Source organism: Geotrypetes seraphini, chromosome 1 (genome assembly GCF_902459505.1).
Source record: "Geotrypetes seraphini chromosome 1, aGeoSer1.1, whole genome shotgun sequence".
NCBI lineage: Eukaryota > Metazoa > Chordata > Amphibia > Gymnophiona > Dermophiidae > Geotrypetes > Geotrypetes seraphini.
The window spans coordinates 261,706,290-261,724,147 of NC_047084.1; the positions used below are offsets into that span (position 1 = coordinate 261,706,290).

A 17,858-nucleotide genomic window follows, 5' to 3' on the forward strand; every position below is an offset into this window, starting at 1 on the left:
ATTTCCCTATGTTGAAGCTCATCTGCCACTTTTTGGCCCACTCTTCCAGCGTTGTTAGATCTTTTTGGAGGTCTTCGCAGTCCTCCATGGTTTTGACCCTGCTGTATAATTTAGTGTCATCCGCAAATTTAATAACCTCACATTTTGTTCCCGCCTCCAGGTCGTTAATAAATATATTGAACAGAAGCGGTCCCAGCACCGACCCCTGTGGAACTCCGCTCGTGACCCATTTCCAATCTAAGTAATGGCCCTTTACTCCAACCCTCTGTTTCCTGTCCGCCAACCAGTTTTTGATCCATCGGTGGACCACCCCTTGCACCCCGTGGTTCCATAGCTTCCTTAGCAGTCTTTCGTGTGGTACCTTGTCGAAGGCTTTTTGGAAGTCAAGGTAAATGATGTCTATGGATTCCCCTTTATCTACCTGGCTGTTTACCCCCTCAAAGAAGTATAATAAGTTTGTGAGGCATGATCTGCCCTTGCAGAAGCCATGCTGGCTCGACTTTAGCTGCCCATTGTTTTCGATGTGTTCCCAGATGCTGTCCTTAATCAGCGCCTCCATCATCTTTCCCGGGACCGAGGTCAAGCTCACCAGCCTGTAGTTTCCCGGGTCTCCCCTTGAGCCTTTCTTGAAGATGGGCGTGACATTTGCTATTTTCCAGTCCTCCGGAATCTCTCCAGTTTTTAAGGATAGGTTGCATATCTATCGAAGTGGCTCAGCTATTTCGTTCCTTAGTTCCTTGAGTACCCTTGGGTGGATGCCGTCCGGACCTGGCGATTTGTCGCTCTTTAGCCTGTCTATCTGCCTGAGGACATCCACCTTGCTCACCTCTAGTTGGACCAGATTTTCATCCTGATCTCCTTTTACAATCTCCTCGGGTTCCGGAATGTTGGTTGTGTCCTCCCTTGTGAAAACTGACGTGAAGAATTCATTTAACCTGTCCGCTATCTCCTTTTCCTCTTTTACCACTCCCTTTCATGGCAACCCACAAGAGGCCTTCAGGAGTCTCCAAGAGATCTGTCAGCATCTGGGTACTATCTGGATGCAAAGAAAAAATGTGGTCTGAGCCTTAGAGCTACTCATAACTGAAAGCTGAGCCTCAGAGGTCTGCAGGGAATCAAGTTTTAATTCCCTCAAGGATTCTGTAATTATCTCTAGCAATACCGCCTGTTTACAAAGGTTGGACCGCATCAGGTCTTTCCCATGATCCAGGACTGCCACAGACTCCTGGCTGGTGGCACCTGTCTGAGACCCTGCATCCTCCAAGACTGAGGATTCAGGTTGGGGTATTAAGGGCAACAACTCTGATCCCCATTCCTCCCAGTCCTTCAACGACTGGACCTCTTTGACCTGCAGATGACTCTTAGGTGGGAGAATCACACTCTGAGAGGGAAAACCCCCCTGTGCAATAATAAGTATGACCCCAGACAGTGCCTGCAGCCCCTGATAATTTAAATAGGCTATGAACATTAAACTCACTAAATCTGGAGTAAGCCCCTGAACAAGGAGCCCCGAGTCCTCCTTCAGGAACTCACCTTGTCTCCTGACGGGTCCAGAGGTGTCTGTTCATCTGCATTTGACTGAATCCACCAAGTCACTACCTGAGGGTTCTAGGAGATATTTTTGACCCCCAAACTAAGCCACCTGTGAGTGAGACATCCAGGTTTTACTTTCATTGTTTTCAATAAAACCACAAGGTTTCAGACAAGCATGAAATTCCACTCCAAATGCTTGTCTCATCAGGCTGCTAGTCAGACCCCAAGCATGCCTGAGACCTCAGACCTCCACAGCAACTCAAGTGTCTTCAGGGGGGAGGGGGAGGGAAATGCAGTTGGCACCTGCTAAAGCCCTCAGGACTGACATGAGGCCACATAGCTTGCACTCAAGCTCCAGTAAAAAAAAAGGAGTGAACTTCCAGGGGACAGTCCTTGAACCACCAAAATATTAGGGCAGGCTGGCCAGACACGTTCCCTGTAAAAGGGTTGCCCTCCTGGCTACAGACTTCTGACCACAGAGTCTGTGTCTTCTCCCAGGCATAGCTGTTCCAGTCAAACTGGGAACCTCTGGAGCACTGCAAGTCTCACAGTTCAGATGAAGACCCGAAAATAAAAAAATCTAAATTAGAGCCGATCATAAAGACACCTTCCAACTTGCTTGTAGAAGGAAAAACTGGGGAGATGGGGCACAGCCCAGAAATGCAGGAGGTAAAGCCAAGAGAAGAAGGTTCATGATGCTTTCTATAAACTTATGAGTAAAGGAGAATAACACACTGGTTCAAGACTCAAGCCTTTTGCACTAGAAATGTGTGTTCTGAGATTTACAACTAATGAATGGTATTTATGAATGATATTAACTTCAGAAAGATCCCTGGGGATGATTGAAAAAAATGATAATCAATCTAACGGATCAAAAGAAACGATCAGTACGGGCCGTGTGCCCTCGTGTCAACCAATGGCCAAACATACTGAAAAGAATAATCTATTATCCTATGTTAGTTGCCATCCAAGACGCTTGAAAGCGGCGATCCCGATAGGTCAATACTTACGGGCAAGAAGAATCTGTTCCAATCTCCATGATTTTCAAATCGAAGCTAGAATTCTAAAAGACAAATTCCTGAGCAGAGGCTATCCTGAGTCTGTTATTCGAAGAGCATATTTGCGGGCACGTTATGCCAACAGAGATTTATTACTCATGCAAAAGGATAAAGAAACATCTACCAACCAAATTTGCGTCATCTCCCACTCCACCCAATCCGCTCAGGTAGCCCGGAGTATTCACGAACATTGGCACGTGCTACAGTTACATCCGGCATTTAAAGATCATCCATGCATTGCCTTCACTAGGGGCAGAAATTTATCCGAACATCTAGTATATTCAGATTTTACTATCCATCAACCCCCCGGAATAACGGAAGGTAGGCATGGACCGTGTGGCCATTGCTCGGTGTGTGTTACATCACACCTGGGAAATTCTTGGACACATCCTAAAACTCAGCGGAATTATCGTTTGAGAGCTACCACAACATGTGCTTCATCGTTTGTTGTGTACGTCATTGAGTGTCCGTGTGGATTAATCTATGTAGGCTGCACCAGCCGGGCTATCAGAGTGAGGCTAATAGAACACCGTAGTTGCCTTAAGACTGAAAAACTGACGGCTCCTACGGTGGCTCACAGTTTGAAACATCATCATACCTTTGCTCAATTCAGGTGGAGCGTGTTGGAACAAATTCCCACTACCTATAAGGGAGATAGACAAAATCAGTTATTGCTTAGAGAGAATTTCTGGATTTTTATTTTACAAGCATTCTCTCCTTTTGGTCTGAATGAAAATGTTGATAAGTGTTTTACATAACTGTTTCGTCTTGTTTTTCATTTTTATAACATCATTGACATTTTTTGTTTTACGTCATCACGTATACGTTGAACCAGGTGGAGCTCTTTAAATCGCAATATAAGAACTCCTTGTTTCAGACATTCATTTGTCAGAGCAGCGTGATTGTGCCGCTGCGCAGGATCATTTCGTCCTTTGAATTTGAGGACGTGGTGTTTTTTGTTAATATCTTTAGTCTTTTTTCCAACTCTTTTGCTCCCTCCTGATGAGGAAATTGAAACGGGACCTGTCGAGCGAGCAGAATGGATGAGACCAACGCATAGAATGTATGAGACCAACAAGTGAGATATATGGGACATATGAGTGAGTTGAATGAGTGAACATACCAGCGTTAATAGTTGGAGAGACATTTTTTATCAGCTCTTTGGATCTACATTCAAGTACCGGGGCTACAGTACCTCAAGTTTATTTTTCATTGAGTGAGCGGGATTGATCAAGCAGAGGTGTCTTAGAAATTATGATTGAACTTTGAACTTTAAACCTCATCCCGTTCCGCAAGGACTGAGCTAAGTACTTTGATTGATTTTCTCTGGTTTCCACTTTGCATCACGTTTTCCAGATTGTTCATTGACAGACACACTGAATTTTTGATTTACAGATTGAGGATATTGCACTTGTGTAGTTATTAGTTTTAGAAAGTCTTTTGGATTTACAGTCATCACTATTCCACTTATTATTATTTTTTACTATTATCACATCATTTCATTATTTTGTTTTGTTATATATGAGGTTTCAGGGAGATTTTCTTTTTGATGATCTTTTCTTCAGAAGTCTATGTTCGGGGAAGAATGCTTTTTATTTATTTATTCACAGATACGTTTCAAAAGAATAAAATGATGTACTGGGCACGGCTTATTTAGATTTATTTCTAAGTGCTTGTCACTGCATAAGCATTGCCCGGGGCCATTGGTTGACACGAGGGCACACGGCCCGTACTGATCGTTTCTTTTGATCCGTTAGATTGATTATCATTTTTTTCAATCATCCCCAGGGATCTTTCTGAAGTTAATATCATTCATAAATACCATTCATTAGTTGTATTTCTACGTCATTTGGTATTTATTTATATTTTGGTATAATATTTGTGTTCTGAGATTTAACATTTTTTTTTATTAAAACTGAAAAATATTGAGAAACTTCAGAAAAATCCAAGATCAAACCAAAAACTTTCACCTGCAAACATCCTGAAAATCTACTCTGCACTTAGTTATCCTACTGCATGCAAGCTGCCTTTCCAACCACAGCAGTACATGTTAGTAGTGACAGGTTTCTGCTTGGCACTGTTCTTATACTATGCTGCTTGCATTAACCTGGTAAGACTGGGCGCAGCCCAAAAGGACCTTTCGTCGGGGAGATGCCACGGACAATACAGTCAAACAGGAAGCTGATCTGCTCTCCTTCAGCACAAGAGAGGAAGAAAACACCGGCCCCTGCAGCAGCAACAGAAAAATTAACAGTGTCATACATTTTGATAGATTCAACAGATGCACATTTCATAAAGCATTGACAAACATCTCTCTAAGCAACTTGTAAATCTGAGTCTGTTAGCTCTCCTTGCTTTGTCCAGATAGGCCATGAGTAATGTATTAATCTTCCCATTAATCAGAATTCCCAAAAGAAAATGATCCATTCTTTGAGAATAAAGAAATTATATGTCAACAAATTCAAACAATGTTTGCAAATCATAACAATAAACCATGTACAGTTTTCAAGATGAAAGGTTTATCTTCAGACCTCTTCAACAACAGTAAATTCTAGCCCAAAAAGAGATGCAGCATTCAAGACATCCAAAGTGGGACTCCTAAGCATCTAACTGGTCTGGATTTTTTGTTTGTTTATTTTATAGGATTGCCAAAGTAAATATGGAGGAGATGGATGTGAATGGCCAGACCTGCCAGGTGAGCCTTCAGGACAGATGAGAAACTGCTCTATCAAGCTAGACTTTTCTCCCACTTGAACTTTCCCCATTTCCTTTACAAGGGTCCAGGTCACCCCTACCATTGGATGTCTAGAGGTTGATAACCTGTTTTTCAAAACATGACCTTCTCATAAACATTAATAAACATTCTTAACATGTTCCTTCTGTCACATATCCTTCCTTGTTACATGTATCTGGGAAACAGCTGTTTGCGCATTTTTCAAGGCCCCATGCATGATTCTGCTGGTTGCATGGCCATATTCCTTGATGGTTACACAGTGGACTGCTGTTCCTCTTTGGCCACTATGCTGTTTCAGTGACCTGCTCTGTAGTCTCAGGTCCAGGTCACTGAAACTGCCTAAAGCACCTATGTAAGTACGATTCCAGTGCCTTTTATTTAGGTATCAATAGGCACTTCAAGCTCACCATTTTTTTCCATTTCTAATAGCGTTCTTCAATTAACTTAGGCATTGGTAGGGCGCCTAAGTTTAAGCGCCATTTTTATTTATTTTAAAAATTGTAGAGAAATGTAAAGTCTTGCATATAGGAAACAGAAACCCGAGGTACAGCTGTACGATGGGAGGGCTGGTAATGGGTGAAAGTAGCCTAGAGAAGGACTTAGGGGTACTGGTGGTTAAGACGATGAAGCTGTCGGCACAGTGCACAGCGGCCTCAAAGAAGGCGAACAAAATGCTAGGTATTATCAAGAAAGGTATTACAACCAGAACGAAGGATGTTATGCTGCCGTTATATCGGGCGATGGTGCGCCCGCATCTGGAGTACTGTGTCCAGTATTGGTCGCTGTACCTTAAGAAGGATATGGCAATACTCGAGAGGGTTCAGAAAAGATCAACGCGATTGATAAAAGGTATGGAAAACCTTTCATATGCTGAAAGATTAGAGAAACTGGGGCTCTTTTCCCTGGAGAAGCAGAGGCTTAGAGGGGACATGATAGAAACGTACAAGATCATGAAGGGCATAGAGAAAGTGGATAGGGACAGATTCTTCAAACTCTCGAAAACTACAAGAACGAGAGGGCATTCGGAAAAATTAAGAAGGGACAGATTCAGAACCAAGTTCTTCTTCACCCAAAGGGTGGTGGACACCTGGAATGCGCTTCCAGAGGGTGTGATAGGACAAAGTACGCTATTGGGTTTCAAGAAGGGATTAGATGATTTCCTGAAGGAAAAGGGGATTGAAGGGTATAGATAAAGAATTACTGTACAGGTCCTGGACCTGATGGGCCGCCGCGTGAGCAAGTTGCTGGGAACGATGGACCACTAGTCTGACCCAGCAGAGGCATTTCTTATGTTCTTATGTTTATTAATTTTATATAGCAAAATATAGCTGATACACAGTATAAGAAAATTTACATACATTAGCAATATGTTCAGAAAACACCAAGAAACTATAGTCAAATAACTTAAGACCAACCCCCAATCCCCCACAATAAGCCCCCCCATCTCCTGTATGTGTATAAAAGGATCTTGAATTGAAACCAAGTCCAAAAGGATACATTTTATGTGAGTATGTTTAAAGAAAATTAACATAAGTATCTAGCGAACCTCATGTTTCTTTAAATTTTCGAAACTCCACAGATTTTTCTGACATCTCTCTTTCAAACCTATAATACTGATATACAGTTTCCCACCAGAATAAAAAATTCAAACAATCTCAATGTTTCCAATTTCTCGTTATCATCTGTATTGCAATTCCGGTCATAATTAGTAACAGTTTATCTTTATCTGCTCTAAGCGGATTTTTAAACAAAGAAGTGCCGAAGATAACTGTACCATAAGACAATGATAAAGTCACTTCAAGAATGAGCATAAATTTTGCTCCAAATAGACTTCCAAAAACCCTTTATTAAAGGACAATGAAACAAAAGATGATCTAAAGTACCTGCTTCAATTTGACAGTGCCAACATCTGTTGGAGCGTGTACTATCTAATTTTTGTAATCTCACCGGAGTCCAAAATATTCTCCATAATAGAAAATAAAATGTTTGTCTCATTGAAGCAGAAGCAGTACAGTAGACTCTTTTATTCCAAAGCCAGGGCCACATAGCAGGAGAGATATTATGTTGTATTTCTGAACTCCAGATATCTCGCAGGCCCCCAGTAACTTTTTTAGGTAAATAATTATTTATTAACTTATACCATGCAGAGAAACGCCACTTGGAAACAGAAAAATGGAAGGCTGTGTTGACCTTTTGAAGTATGCCAATCCAGAATACCATTTAGAATTGCCTGTTCTAATTGTAACCATTTAAAGTGCTGACTAGATTGTAAACCAAATGACTGTTTCAATTGGAGAAAAGACATCAATTTATCTTGATGACAAACATCTTCTAGGGTTCTAATCCCAGCTTGCAACCTAAAGCACCTACATAAGCACGATTCCAGTGCCTTTTATTTAGGTACCAATAGGCACGTCAACCTCACCATTTTTTTCCATTTCTAATGGCGTTCTTCAATTAACTTAGGCATTGGTAGGGCGCCTAAGTTTAGACGCCATTTTTAGAATTTACCCATAAAAGTCTGCCAGGGGGGATCTTCAGATGCCTATGTTGATGTCTGTGGGGCACCCCACTGGGGGAAGACTGATCATTGGGCACCAATGCATAGGTCTTCATGTTTAAGGGGGTACTAATGGAGGGGTTCATTGCCCAAGATCACAGGGAGCCATAGTGGGATATGGACTGGGATTCCCACTGGGCTACTCCTTATTGCCCTCTGATTTTCAACAGCCTTGTAAAAACCATACCAAGTAAAATAAGGACTTAATACATATATACGCTTTCTTAAACATTTGTACACAGGCAAGAAAGTTCAACTGTGAAGCTGTTCAATGAGGACATAAGCAACAACAGAAGACAGAATCTGTTCACGCTCAGTACATGAGGTCAGCATATCAAGCAACACAGAGGGGGGTAAAACTGCTTTATGTAATGCAAATCAACTTTACAATCTAGCCCTGGGCTTTATAATTGCACATGTGACATTGCCTATTATTTGTATTGTTTTTACAATTTCACCTTAAAAGTAAATATATTAGATTAACCCTTAATGTCAAGGTTATGTTCAGCTGTTGTAGTTCATCCTTGTTTAGCTGATACAATTAATGTGTAGCAGCTGCTTTGTGATATCACTAGCAATGCTGAAAACTGCCCTGTAGCCTACATTTCTGAAACTAGGTTGCATTATGGTATCAGCCTCAGTAATTCTGGAAACTGCAATGTCTTTTTGTGACAGTAAATATCTGTAAATGTCCACTGCTCACAGCAGGTATCTAAATAGCTTAACTGATCCATATGCTTTAATTAAGCCACGATATAGGTTTTTATTGCAGTCCAGTGGCTTTGCATACCAGATCTAGATTTCAAACAAATCTCAATAAATGCTCATAAGCTATATCTGGATGCATTTTGTCTAAAAGCCAGGTTAATTTGCAGATTATGATCACTCTGAGCACTGGAGCTATCTGCAACCTTTGTGGACCTGAATTGTGCTCTCCTGATCTATTTTATGTTCATCATTTCCACTTCACCTTGTATGTATTTCAGGTGCTGAGCTGTTTCTGGGCCTTTCTTCTCTATCACTGTTCCCTCTAAGATGAATAGGAATTCTCCAGCTACAGTCCTGCCGGGGGGGGGGGGGGGGGGTGCTGTCTCACTATTGCATTTCCAATAGTGAGGGACAGGTAAGCTATGTAGGCCTCCAGGGAACCTGCCTGTATATTTGAAGCCACACAAACACACACACTGGCATCAATACAGTTGAAGGACTCCCACTCAGCAAACAGTATTTTCTACCGTACTCGGGTGTTCTAGAGTTCTAGCGCTCAGAGAGAAGTACCCAGACTCATGGGAGTGGGTCCCTAAGGGTCCAAGGCCTAAGATAGGGGTCTCCAAAGTCCCTCCTCGAGGGCCGAATCCAGTCAAGTTTTCAGGATTTCCCCAATGAATATGCATTGAAAGCAGTACATGCACATAAATCTCATGCATATTCATTGGGGAAATCCCGAAAACCTGACTGGATTCGGCCCCCGAAGAGGGACTTTGGAGACCCCTAGCCTAGGAGATAGAAGTTGGAATTATTTTACATCAGTTCTATTGAGGTGTTAGAGAAGAGATGGTAAACAGGGGTAAAGATGGTTTCAGGAGCAGACTTCCCAAAAAATGCTGAGGGCATTGCAAGTCGTACAGAATGTGACAGCTAGAGTGATTGCAGGTCTTTCCCATAGCAAACATATAACACCTTTGCTGGCCAAGTTGCATTGGTTACCAGTAGCTTAGAGAATTCAGTTCAAGATACTAGTACTAGAAACTTAGAAATATGATGGCAGATAAAGGCCAAATGGCCCATCTAGTCTGTCCATGGCCATACGCAGTAACCATTATCCCTTTCTCTCTCTGAGAGATTCCACGTGCCTATCCTAGGCCATACACCAGGAATTGCCAAAAACTATGGGTTCCTTGATTGCACTGTATGCATAACATGACCATTTATTTTTTTCATCAAAACGGGACATCTATTAATATTCAGTTCCGCCCCCAATCCTGCCAGGCAGAGAATGGCTGGTCCGGAACTTCCTCTCCGACGTCAGAATTGACGTCGGGAAGAAGGCTTCTGGGCACGATTAGTGGCAGGGAGGTAAGCAGAGGAACAGCGGCGGTGGATCGGGTGAAGTTTAAATCGGGCCTGGAAGGAGGCTTTTTTTTTTTTTTTTTTGGTGCGGCAGGGAGGGACAGGAAGAGATCATCTGTCCCGTTGTCCCCACGCACAGCTTCAGGACGCTGTCCCTGAAAATGGGACATTTTGGCATCCCGAAGCTGTGTGTGGGGACAACGGGACAGGGGATCCAAAAATGGGACTGTCCCGTTCAAAACGGGACGTACGGTCACCTTAAGTATTCACCTTCTTGCCTGTTGAGATCTGGACCTCAGCACCTGTTAGAAGTGCCTTCTTTACATGATATTGCAAAGGTTACAACCAGTGCAAGAGTTTTTAGTGTTACAAGTCCACAATTGTGGAATGCACTCCCTGAGCAGATTTGTCAGATTCCTGTACTTTTAACCTTTCGTAAGTGCTTGAAGGCTTATTATTTTCAGGAAGCCTTTGGTAGTGTATAGGGGAGATATTACAATTTTGTAGTTATTACTCTTTATGGAGTTTTATAAGAGAATGTTTTGGAATGTTTTTTGTTAATGTGCATGTTTGGCTGTTTGTCTATTTCTGCTTATATATGTTTGTTGTAACCCGCATAGATTTTGGGATATGTAGGATATAAATGTTTTAAATAAATAAATAAGATGTCTACGTAAGAGTTCCATAGAGGCTCCAGAATTATTGATTTTGTTGTGCACAGCTCTGTTATACGATGGGAAAGTAGAAGGCAAAGTCCAGGGTCTACCCCTCAGAATGAAACAGCAGATCCAGGATGTCTATAGACCAGTTGTCTCAAACTCACACCCTTTGCAGGGACACATTTTGGATTTGTAGGTACTTGAAGGGCCTCAGAAAAAAAATAGTTAATCTATATATATAAAATCGGACGTATGTATGTGTGTATGTATGTATGTGTGTGTGTGTGTGTGTGTGTGTGTGTATGTGCCGCGATCACGCAAAAACGGCTTGACCGATTTGAACGAAACTTGGTATGCAGATCCCTCACTACCTGGGGTGATATGTTCTGGGGGTCTCGCGGCCCACCTTCACACGTGGGCGGAGCTACAAACACAACATCAGATTTCACCCATTCATGTCAATGGAAAAAATGTAAAAAGCTGCCATTCTCACAGTAATTCAAAAACGGCTTGACCGATTTGAACAAAACTTGGTATGCAGATCCCTCACTACCTGGGGTGATATGTTCTGGGGGTCTCGCGGCCCACAACTCTATGTTGCTTGCTCAAGGGTGGGTTCACCCAAGATTTTATATGTTCTTGCTCCTGGAGGTGAAACTAAAAATGTTGTTTATAATCAAGTTTTGCGTTAGTTGTATTGTATTCATTTTGTCAAATATTTCACATTATAATTTGAATATATGTGTGTGTGTGTATGTATGTATGTTCCAGCATAACTCTTCAATGCATGGACAGATTTCAACCAAACTTTACATACACATTACTTACTATCTGAGGACAAACATTGTGGGGGTGGGAAGGGGGGGATATGTAAAAATGATTGAAAATGACAGATTTTAGTATCTACCCCATAGTGTTTTCGGGCTCACAGATGAATATTCAGCATAACTCTGAAACGCATGGAGAGATTTCAACCAAACTTGGTACACATATGACTTACTATCTGGGGAAAAATATTGTGCAGGTGGGACGGGGTAAAATACTGTGGGGGTGGGAAGGGGGTGATATGTTAAAATTATCAAAAGCGACAGATATTAATGTCCAACCCATAGTTTTCGGGCTCGCTGAGATGAATACCCACACTCCCGATGCCGTTTAAGTCTAAGTTCAGCCCCATAGATAGGGACATTCCTTTGGGACATGTGGAGGGTAGGGGGTTGGGACATGGGGGTGGGGCATATGGGACATGTGGGGGGGGTAACGTGGGGGGTGGGACATGTGGGACATAGGGGGGTGAGACATGTAGGGGGTTGGACATTTTGGGATAAATAAATATCCGGGCAACGCTGGGTAATCAGCTAGTGTCTTATAAAAGAAATGACAATTTTGCATGAGGTAAAAGTCTTTATAGTTTATAAATCTTTCCTTTTGGCTAAGTCTTAATAATAATATTATAATTTATAGCTAAAGAGACATATGATCAAGAAACTGTTTTATTTTACTTTTGTGATTATGATAAACACTAGTCTTTAAGCCCATTACATTAACGAGTGCTAGAGTAGATGTCTGTCTGTCTGGGGGTTTTTTTCTTTGTCTCTCTCTCCTTGCACGCTGCCTGTCTGTCATTTTTTCTGTCTGTGTCTCTCCCTATGTCCTTAGTGCTCTCAGTGCCTCCTTCCTATGTCCTTAGTGCCCCTTCCTATGTCCATAGTGTCCCTAGTGCCTCCTTCCCAAGTCCTTAGTACCTCTTCTTATGTCCTTAGTGCCCCCATTACCTCCTTCCTGTGTCCATAATGCCCCCAGTGCCTTCTTCCCATGTCCTTAGTGCCCTCAGTGCCTCTGTACTGTGTCCTTAATGCCCCCAGTGCCTCCTTCCTATGTCCTTAGTGCCCCCAGTGCCTCCTTCCTGTGTCCTTAGTGCCCCCAGTGCCTCTGTCCTGCTTAGTGCCCTAAGTGCATCCTATGTCCATAGTACCCTCAGTGCCCATTTCTATGTCCTTAGTGCCCCCAGTGCCTCCTTATGTCCTCATCATTATCTTCCAGACTTTGTCCCACCCCCACCCCCGATGCCAGCCTGCCTGCCTCCCATCCCCCTGGCCTAATTTCCTCTACCGCATCCCTGATGACATCATCAGTTACGCGGCAGAGGAAATTAGGCCAGTAGAAGAGCCGAAGCAGCGTGTTTAGTGTGCCTGAGATGCTGCTGGAGCTGCGAGGTTTGTCGGCTGTGTAGCGGTGGGAGGGTCGGCTGGGAGGGTCAACGAGCGTTTCTGGTGTGGCAGGTAGGGTCGGTGGGGGGGGGCAGTCGCGGTGTGTTAGTGGTGCGGCGGGTAGGGTCGGTGGCGGGGGGGAGGAGGGGGAGTCGCGGTGTGTTACCTGGCCGGTCCTTCGATGCGCGCATGCGCACTCTGCCGGCCACATCCCGACAGATCAGATCTCAGGAAGCACGGGATAAGAGTGCGCATGCGCGCTTAGCATATTATTATTATAGAGGTCCTCAAAATAGTACTTGGCGGGCCGCAAGTTTGAAATCACTGCTATAGACTGATTCCTTTGATAGTGGCAGTTTCAACTGGGCCTGTGGTGTTAAGCAACATAAGAATATAATAACATAAGCCGTGCCTCTGCTGGGTCAGACCAGAGGTCCATCATGCCCAGTAGTCCGCTCACGTGGTGGCCCATCAGGTCCAGGACCTGTATAGTAACCCTCTATCTATACCCTTCTATCCCCTTTTCCTTCAGAAAATTGTCCAATCCCTTCTTGAACTCCAATACCATACCGTGTCCTATCACGCACTCTGGAAACGCATTCCAGGTGTCCACCACCCTTTGGGTGAAGAACTTCCTAGCATTGGTTCTAAATCTGTCCCCTTTTAATTTTTCTGAATGCCCTCTCGTTCTTGTAGTTGTCGAAAGTTTGAAGAATCTGTCCCTCTCCACTTTCTCTATGCCCTTCGTGATCTTATAAGTCTCTATCATATCCCCTCTAAGTCTCTGCTTCTCCAGCAAAAAAAGCCCCAGTCTCTCTAACCTTTCAGCGTATGAATGGTTTTGCATACCTTTTATCAAACGTGTCGCTCTCTTCTGAACCCTTTCGAATATCGCTATATCCTTCTTTAGGTACGGTGACCAATATTGGATGCAGTACTCCAGATGTGGGCGCATCATCGCCCGATACAATGGCAGGATAACTTCTTTCGTTCTGCTTGTAATACCCTTCTTGATTATTCCCAGCATTCTATTCGCTTTCTTAGCGGCCGCTGCGCATTGTGCTGACGACTTCATTGTCATGTCCACTATTACCCCCAAGTCTCTTTCTTGGGTACTCTCACTCAATAACAGCCCTCCCATCGTGTAGCTGTACCTCGGGTTTTTTCCTACGTGTAAGACTTTACATTTCTCTACATTGAACTTCATCTGCCATCTCGTCGCCCACTCCCCTAGTTTGTTCAGGTCCCTTTGTAAATCTTCGCAGTCCTCTTTAGTCCTAGCCCCATTAAATAGCTTGGTGTCATCTGCAAATTTTATTACTTCGCTCTTCATCCCTGTTTCTAGATCTATGGAAGAGTTATTATTGAGCTTGTTAGGACAGCCAAATAAATCCTCCACAACTCTAAAAACTGGCATATATAGGGGAACCACTGCCTTTGCTGGCTATAGGGGGCTTTATGGAGTTTTATAAGAGAATGTTTTGGAATGTTTTTTGTTAATGTGCATATGTTTGGTTGTTTGTCTATTTATGCTTATGTATGTTTGTTGTAATTTGCATAGATTTTTAAATAATTAATAGTAGTAGTATGTGGGATATAAGTGTTTTAAACAAATAACTAAATAAATAAGATGTCTAGGTCAGTGTTTTTCAACTCGGTCCTGGAGTACCCACTTGCCAGTCAGGTTTTCAAGATATTCACAATGAATATGCATGAAAGACATTTGCATATAATGGAGGCAGTGGCTGCAAATCAAGTTTATGCAAATTCAATGTGGATATCCTGAAAACCTGACTGGCAAGGGGGTACTCCAGGATAGAGTTGAGAAACACTGGTCTAGGTAAGAGTTCCATGGAGGCTCCAGAATTACTGATCTTGTTGTGCACAGCTTTGCTATACGATGGGAAAGTGGAAGGCAAAGTCCAGGGTCTACCCTTCAGAATGAAACAGCAGATCCTGGATACCTATAGACTGAATCCTTTGACAGTGGCAGTTTGGTTGGGCATGTATGGTTAGGCAGACTGGATGGACCATTTGGGTCTTTATCTGCTGTCATTTACTATGTTACTATGTTATGAATTTCAGCTTCTTATGATTTGCCATAGATTGCATTTCACAAAATCTCTCTACCCATAGAGTTTCAAATCCAATAAACAGCTGCGGTATGACAGTGATACATATACAGCATATTCCTTAGCTTCCAAATGCTTGTGATGTGAACTTAGACTGAGGTGTTAAATGTCCTGCAGAGAATTTCTGAATCAGAACTTTGCAGCACCTGTGATACAGCGTGTAACATTTTGCGTGAACACAGAAGGGTACATTTTTGAAAGCTTAGTAGCATATTGCCTGGGTTAAAATAGAGCTAACCTGTACATACCAGATTTATGTGGGTGTGTTTTCATAACATATACAAGTGTGTCATTTATTCTTAATCATCACTGCATTGCTCTCCTTTAGCAGAGCTTCTTTAGATTCCACAGCTCCAATCCTGGCAGCATGATGTTGCAACATTTGGTCTTGGCCTGCCAGTCCCTGGCAAACAGAACATAAGAATTGCCGCTGCTGGGTCAGACTAGTGGTCCATCGTACCCAGCAGTCTGCTCACGTGGCGGCCCTCTGATCAAAGACCAGGACCCTAACTGAGACTAGCCCTACATGAGTACGTTCCAGTTCAGCAGGAACTTGTCTAACTATGTCTTGAATCCCTGGAGGGTGTTTTCCCCTATGAAAGACTTTGGAAGAGCGTTCCAATTTTCTACCACTCTCTGGGTGAAGAAGAACTTCCTTACTTTTGTACGGAATCTATCCCCTTTCAATTTTAGAGAGTGCCCTCTCATTCTCCCTACCTTGGAGAGGGTGAACAACCTGTCCTTATATACTCACGTCTATTCCCTTCAGTATCTTGAATGTTTCAATCATGTCCCCTCTCAATCTCCTCTGTTCGAGGGAGAAAAGGCCCAGTTACTCTAATCTTTCACTGTACAGCAACTCCTCCAGCCCCTTAACCATAATACTGTGTCCTTCTTCATGTACGGCGACCAGTGCTGGATGCAGTACTCCAGGTGGGGGCGCACCATGGCCTCGTACAGCGGCATGATAACCTTCTCCGATCTGTTTGTGATCCCTTTCTTTATCATTCCTAGCATTCTGTTTGCCCTTTTTGCTGCCGCCGCACATTGCATGGACGGCTTCATCAACTTGTCGATCAGAACTCCCAAGTCTCTTTCCTGGGAGGTCTCTCCAAGTAACGCCCCGGACATCCTGTATTCGTGCATGAGATTTTTGTTACCTACATGCATCACTTTACACTTATCCACATTGAACCTCATCTGCCATGTTGATGCCCATTCCTCGAAACTGATTATGTCACGTTGCAGATTTTCACAATCCCCCTGTGTCTTCAATACTCTGAATAACTTCGTATTGTCTGCAAATTTAATCACCTTGCTCGTCGTATCAATGTCCAGGTCGTTTATAAAGATGCTGAAGAGCCTTGTGGCACCCCACTGGTGACGCTTTTCCAGTCCGAGTATTGTCCATTAACTCCTACTCTGCTTCCTATGCTCCAGCCAGTTTTTAATCCACATGAGTATTTCACCCTTGATTCCATGGCTCACAATTTTCCAAAATAGTCGTTCATGCGGAACCTTGTCAAACATTTTCTGAAAATCCAAATATACAACGTCGACCGAGTCGCCTTTGTCTATCTGTCTGTTTATTCCCTCAAAAAAGTGCAGCAAGTTCGTCAAACACGATCTGCCTTTGCTAAAAGTCCACAAGTTTCTCAAAAACCATAAAGGAAGAAGTTCACCCCCATGAGTGGCCTCCCAAGCGAATCCATAATCACCACAGCCGAGTTGCAAATCCCACACAGACTGTAATACTAAAAACTCGTGCACAGGTTGTAACCTTTGCAATATCGTGTAAAGAAGGCACTTCTAACTGATCCATAAGAACATAAGAATTGCCGCTGCTGGGTCAGACCAGTGGTCCATCGCGCCCAGCAGTCCGTTCATGCTGCAGCCCCCAGGTCAAAGATTAGTACTCTAAATGAGTCCAGCCTCACTTGCGTACGTTCCAGACTAATCTTGCCATCAATCATGGATGGTATGAAAGCCACTATACAGTGGCTTACCCATAAGAATTTACTGGGAAATTTTATAGAACAAAGTATGAAATAGGTATTTCCAAAGAACAGTAAACTCTGTATCCAAATAATATTCTTTGTATGTTTTTATGTGATTTTTAAATATATGGAAATATAACCCCAAGCAGTAATCATGCATGACTACAGCTAGGATTGCCATTTTGGGGTTGGCACCAAACTGGACAGGAGTGACTAGATATCACTTTTGCCTGAGGACCCCCTCCCCCCAAAAAATCCCCACCAATGATAGCACAGTAGCCCTATGAGGAGGTAAGAACTACCTGTAAGATGGCATTATAGGAGGTATGATATTGTAGGGGATGTACAAGGCAAGCCAGGGGGATCCTGCTATGCCAACCCGTGAGTATTAGGATGCAGCTTTGCAGCCCAATCCCCCCAAGCACAGAAGCACATAGAATAATGCTACTAGCCAGGTGGATTGCAAGTAGTGTTATTCTCTTATTCTGAGATTCAGCAACCTGAAGAACCAGTATCTTGCAGGTTGCTGAATCCCATGGGGAATCAAGATGCAGAAATTGATAATTTTTTATCACGCCGTGATGAATTCTGCCTAAGTTTCTATTTTATAAAATGCATGTATACACACTGGCTTCTACTGGCACATGCATAAACAAACTTACTTCTGGTTTGGAGCTTTCAGATCAGCTATTTCATAAAATGCACTGTTCAACTGATATTTTTAATGAAATGATTATTTGCAGACAATTCAGGGGTTTATTTTAAAATTCATTATAGAAGCTGTGTAATGTTACTTATAATTTGAGTTTGTTGATGTCATGATATAAAGCAAGGGTGTCAAACTCAGTCACATTAAGGGGCTGAAATCCAAAACACAGGCTAAGTTGCGGGCCAGACACCGCCCA

At 42.9% G+C, this 17,858-nt stretch overlaps 1 protein-coding gene across 4 annotated transcripts in view; it reads right to left on the reverse strand.

Moving 5' to 3' along the window:
* Positions 1–17,858, reverse strand: part of DOK7 (docking protein 7) — a 179,598-nt gene that overhangs the window by 102,110 nt on the left and 59,630 nt on the right. For all 4 annotated transcript variants that reach the window (XM_033950252.1, XM_033950261.1, XM_033950278.1 and 1 more), the window contains one exon: positions 4,699–4,818. In XM_033950252.1, coding sequence (XP_033806143.1) covers positions 4,699–4,818 — 120 coding nt within the window. The remainder of the gene's footprint in view (positions 1–4,698; positions 4,819–17,858) is intronic.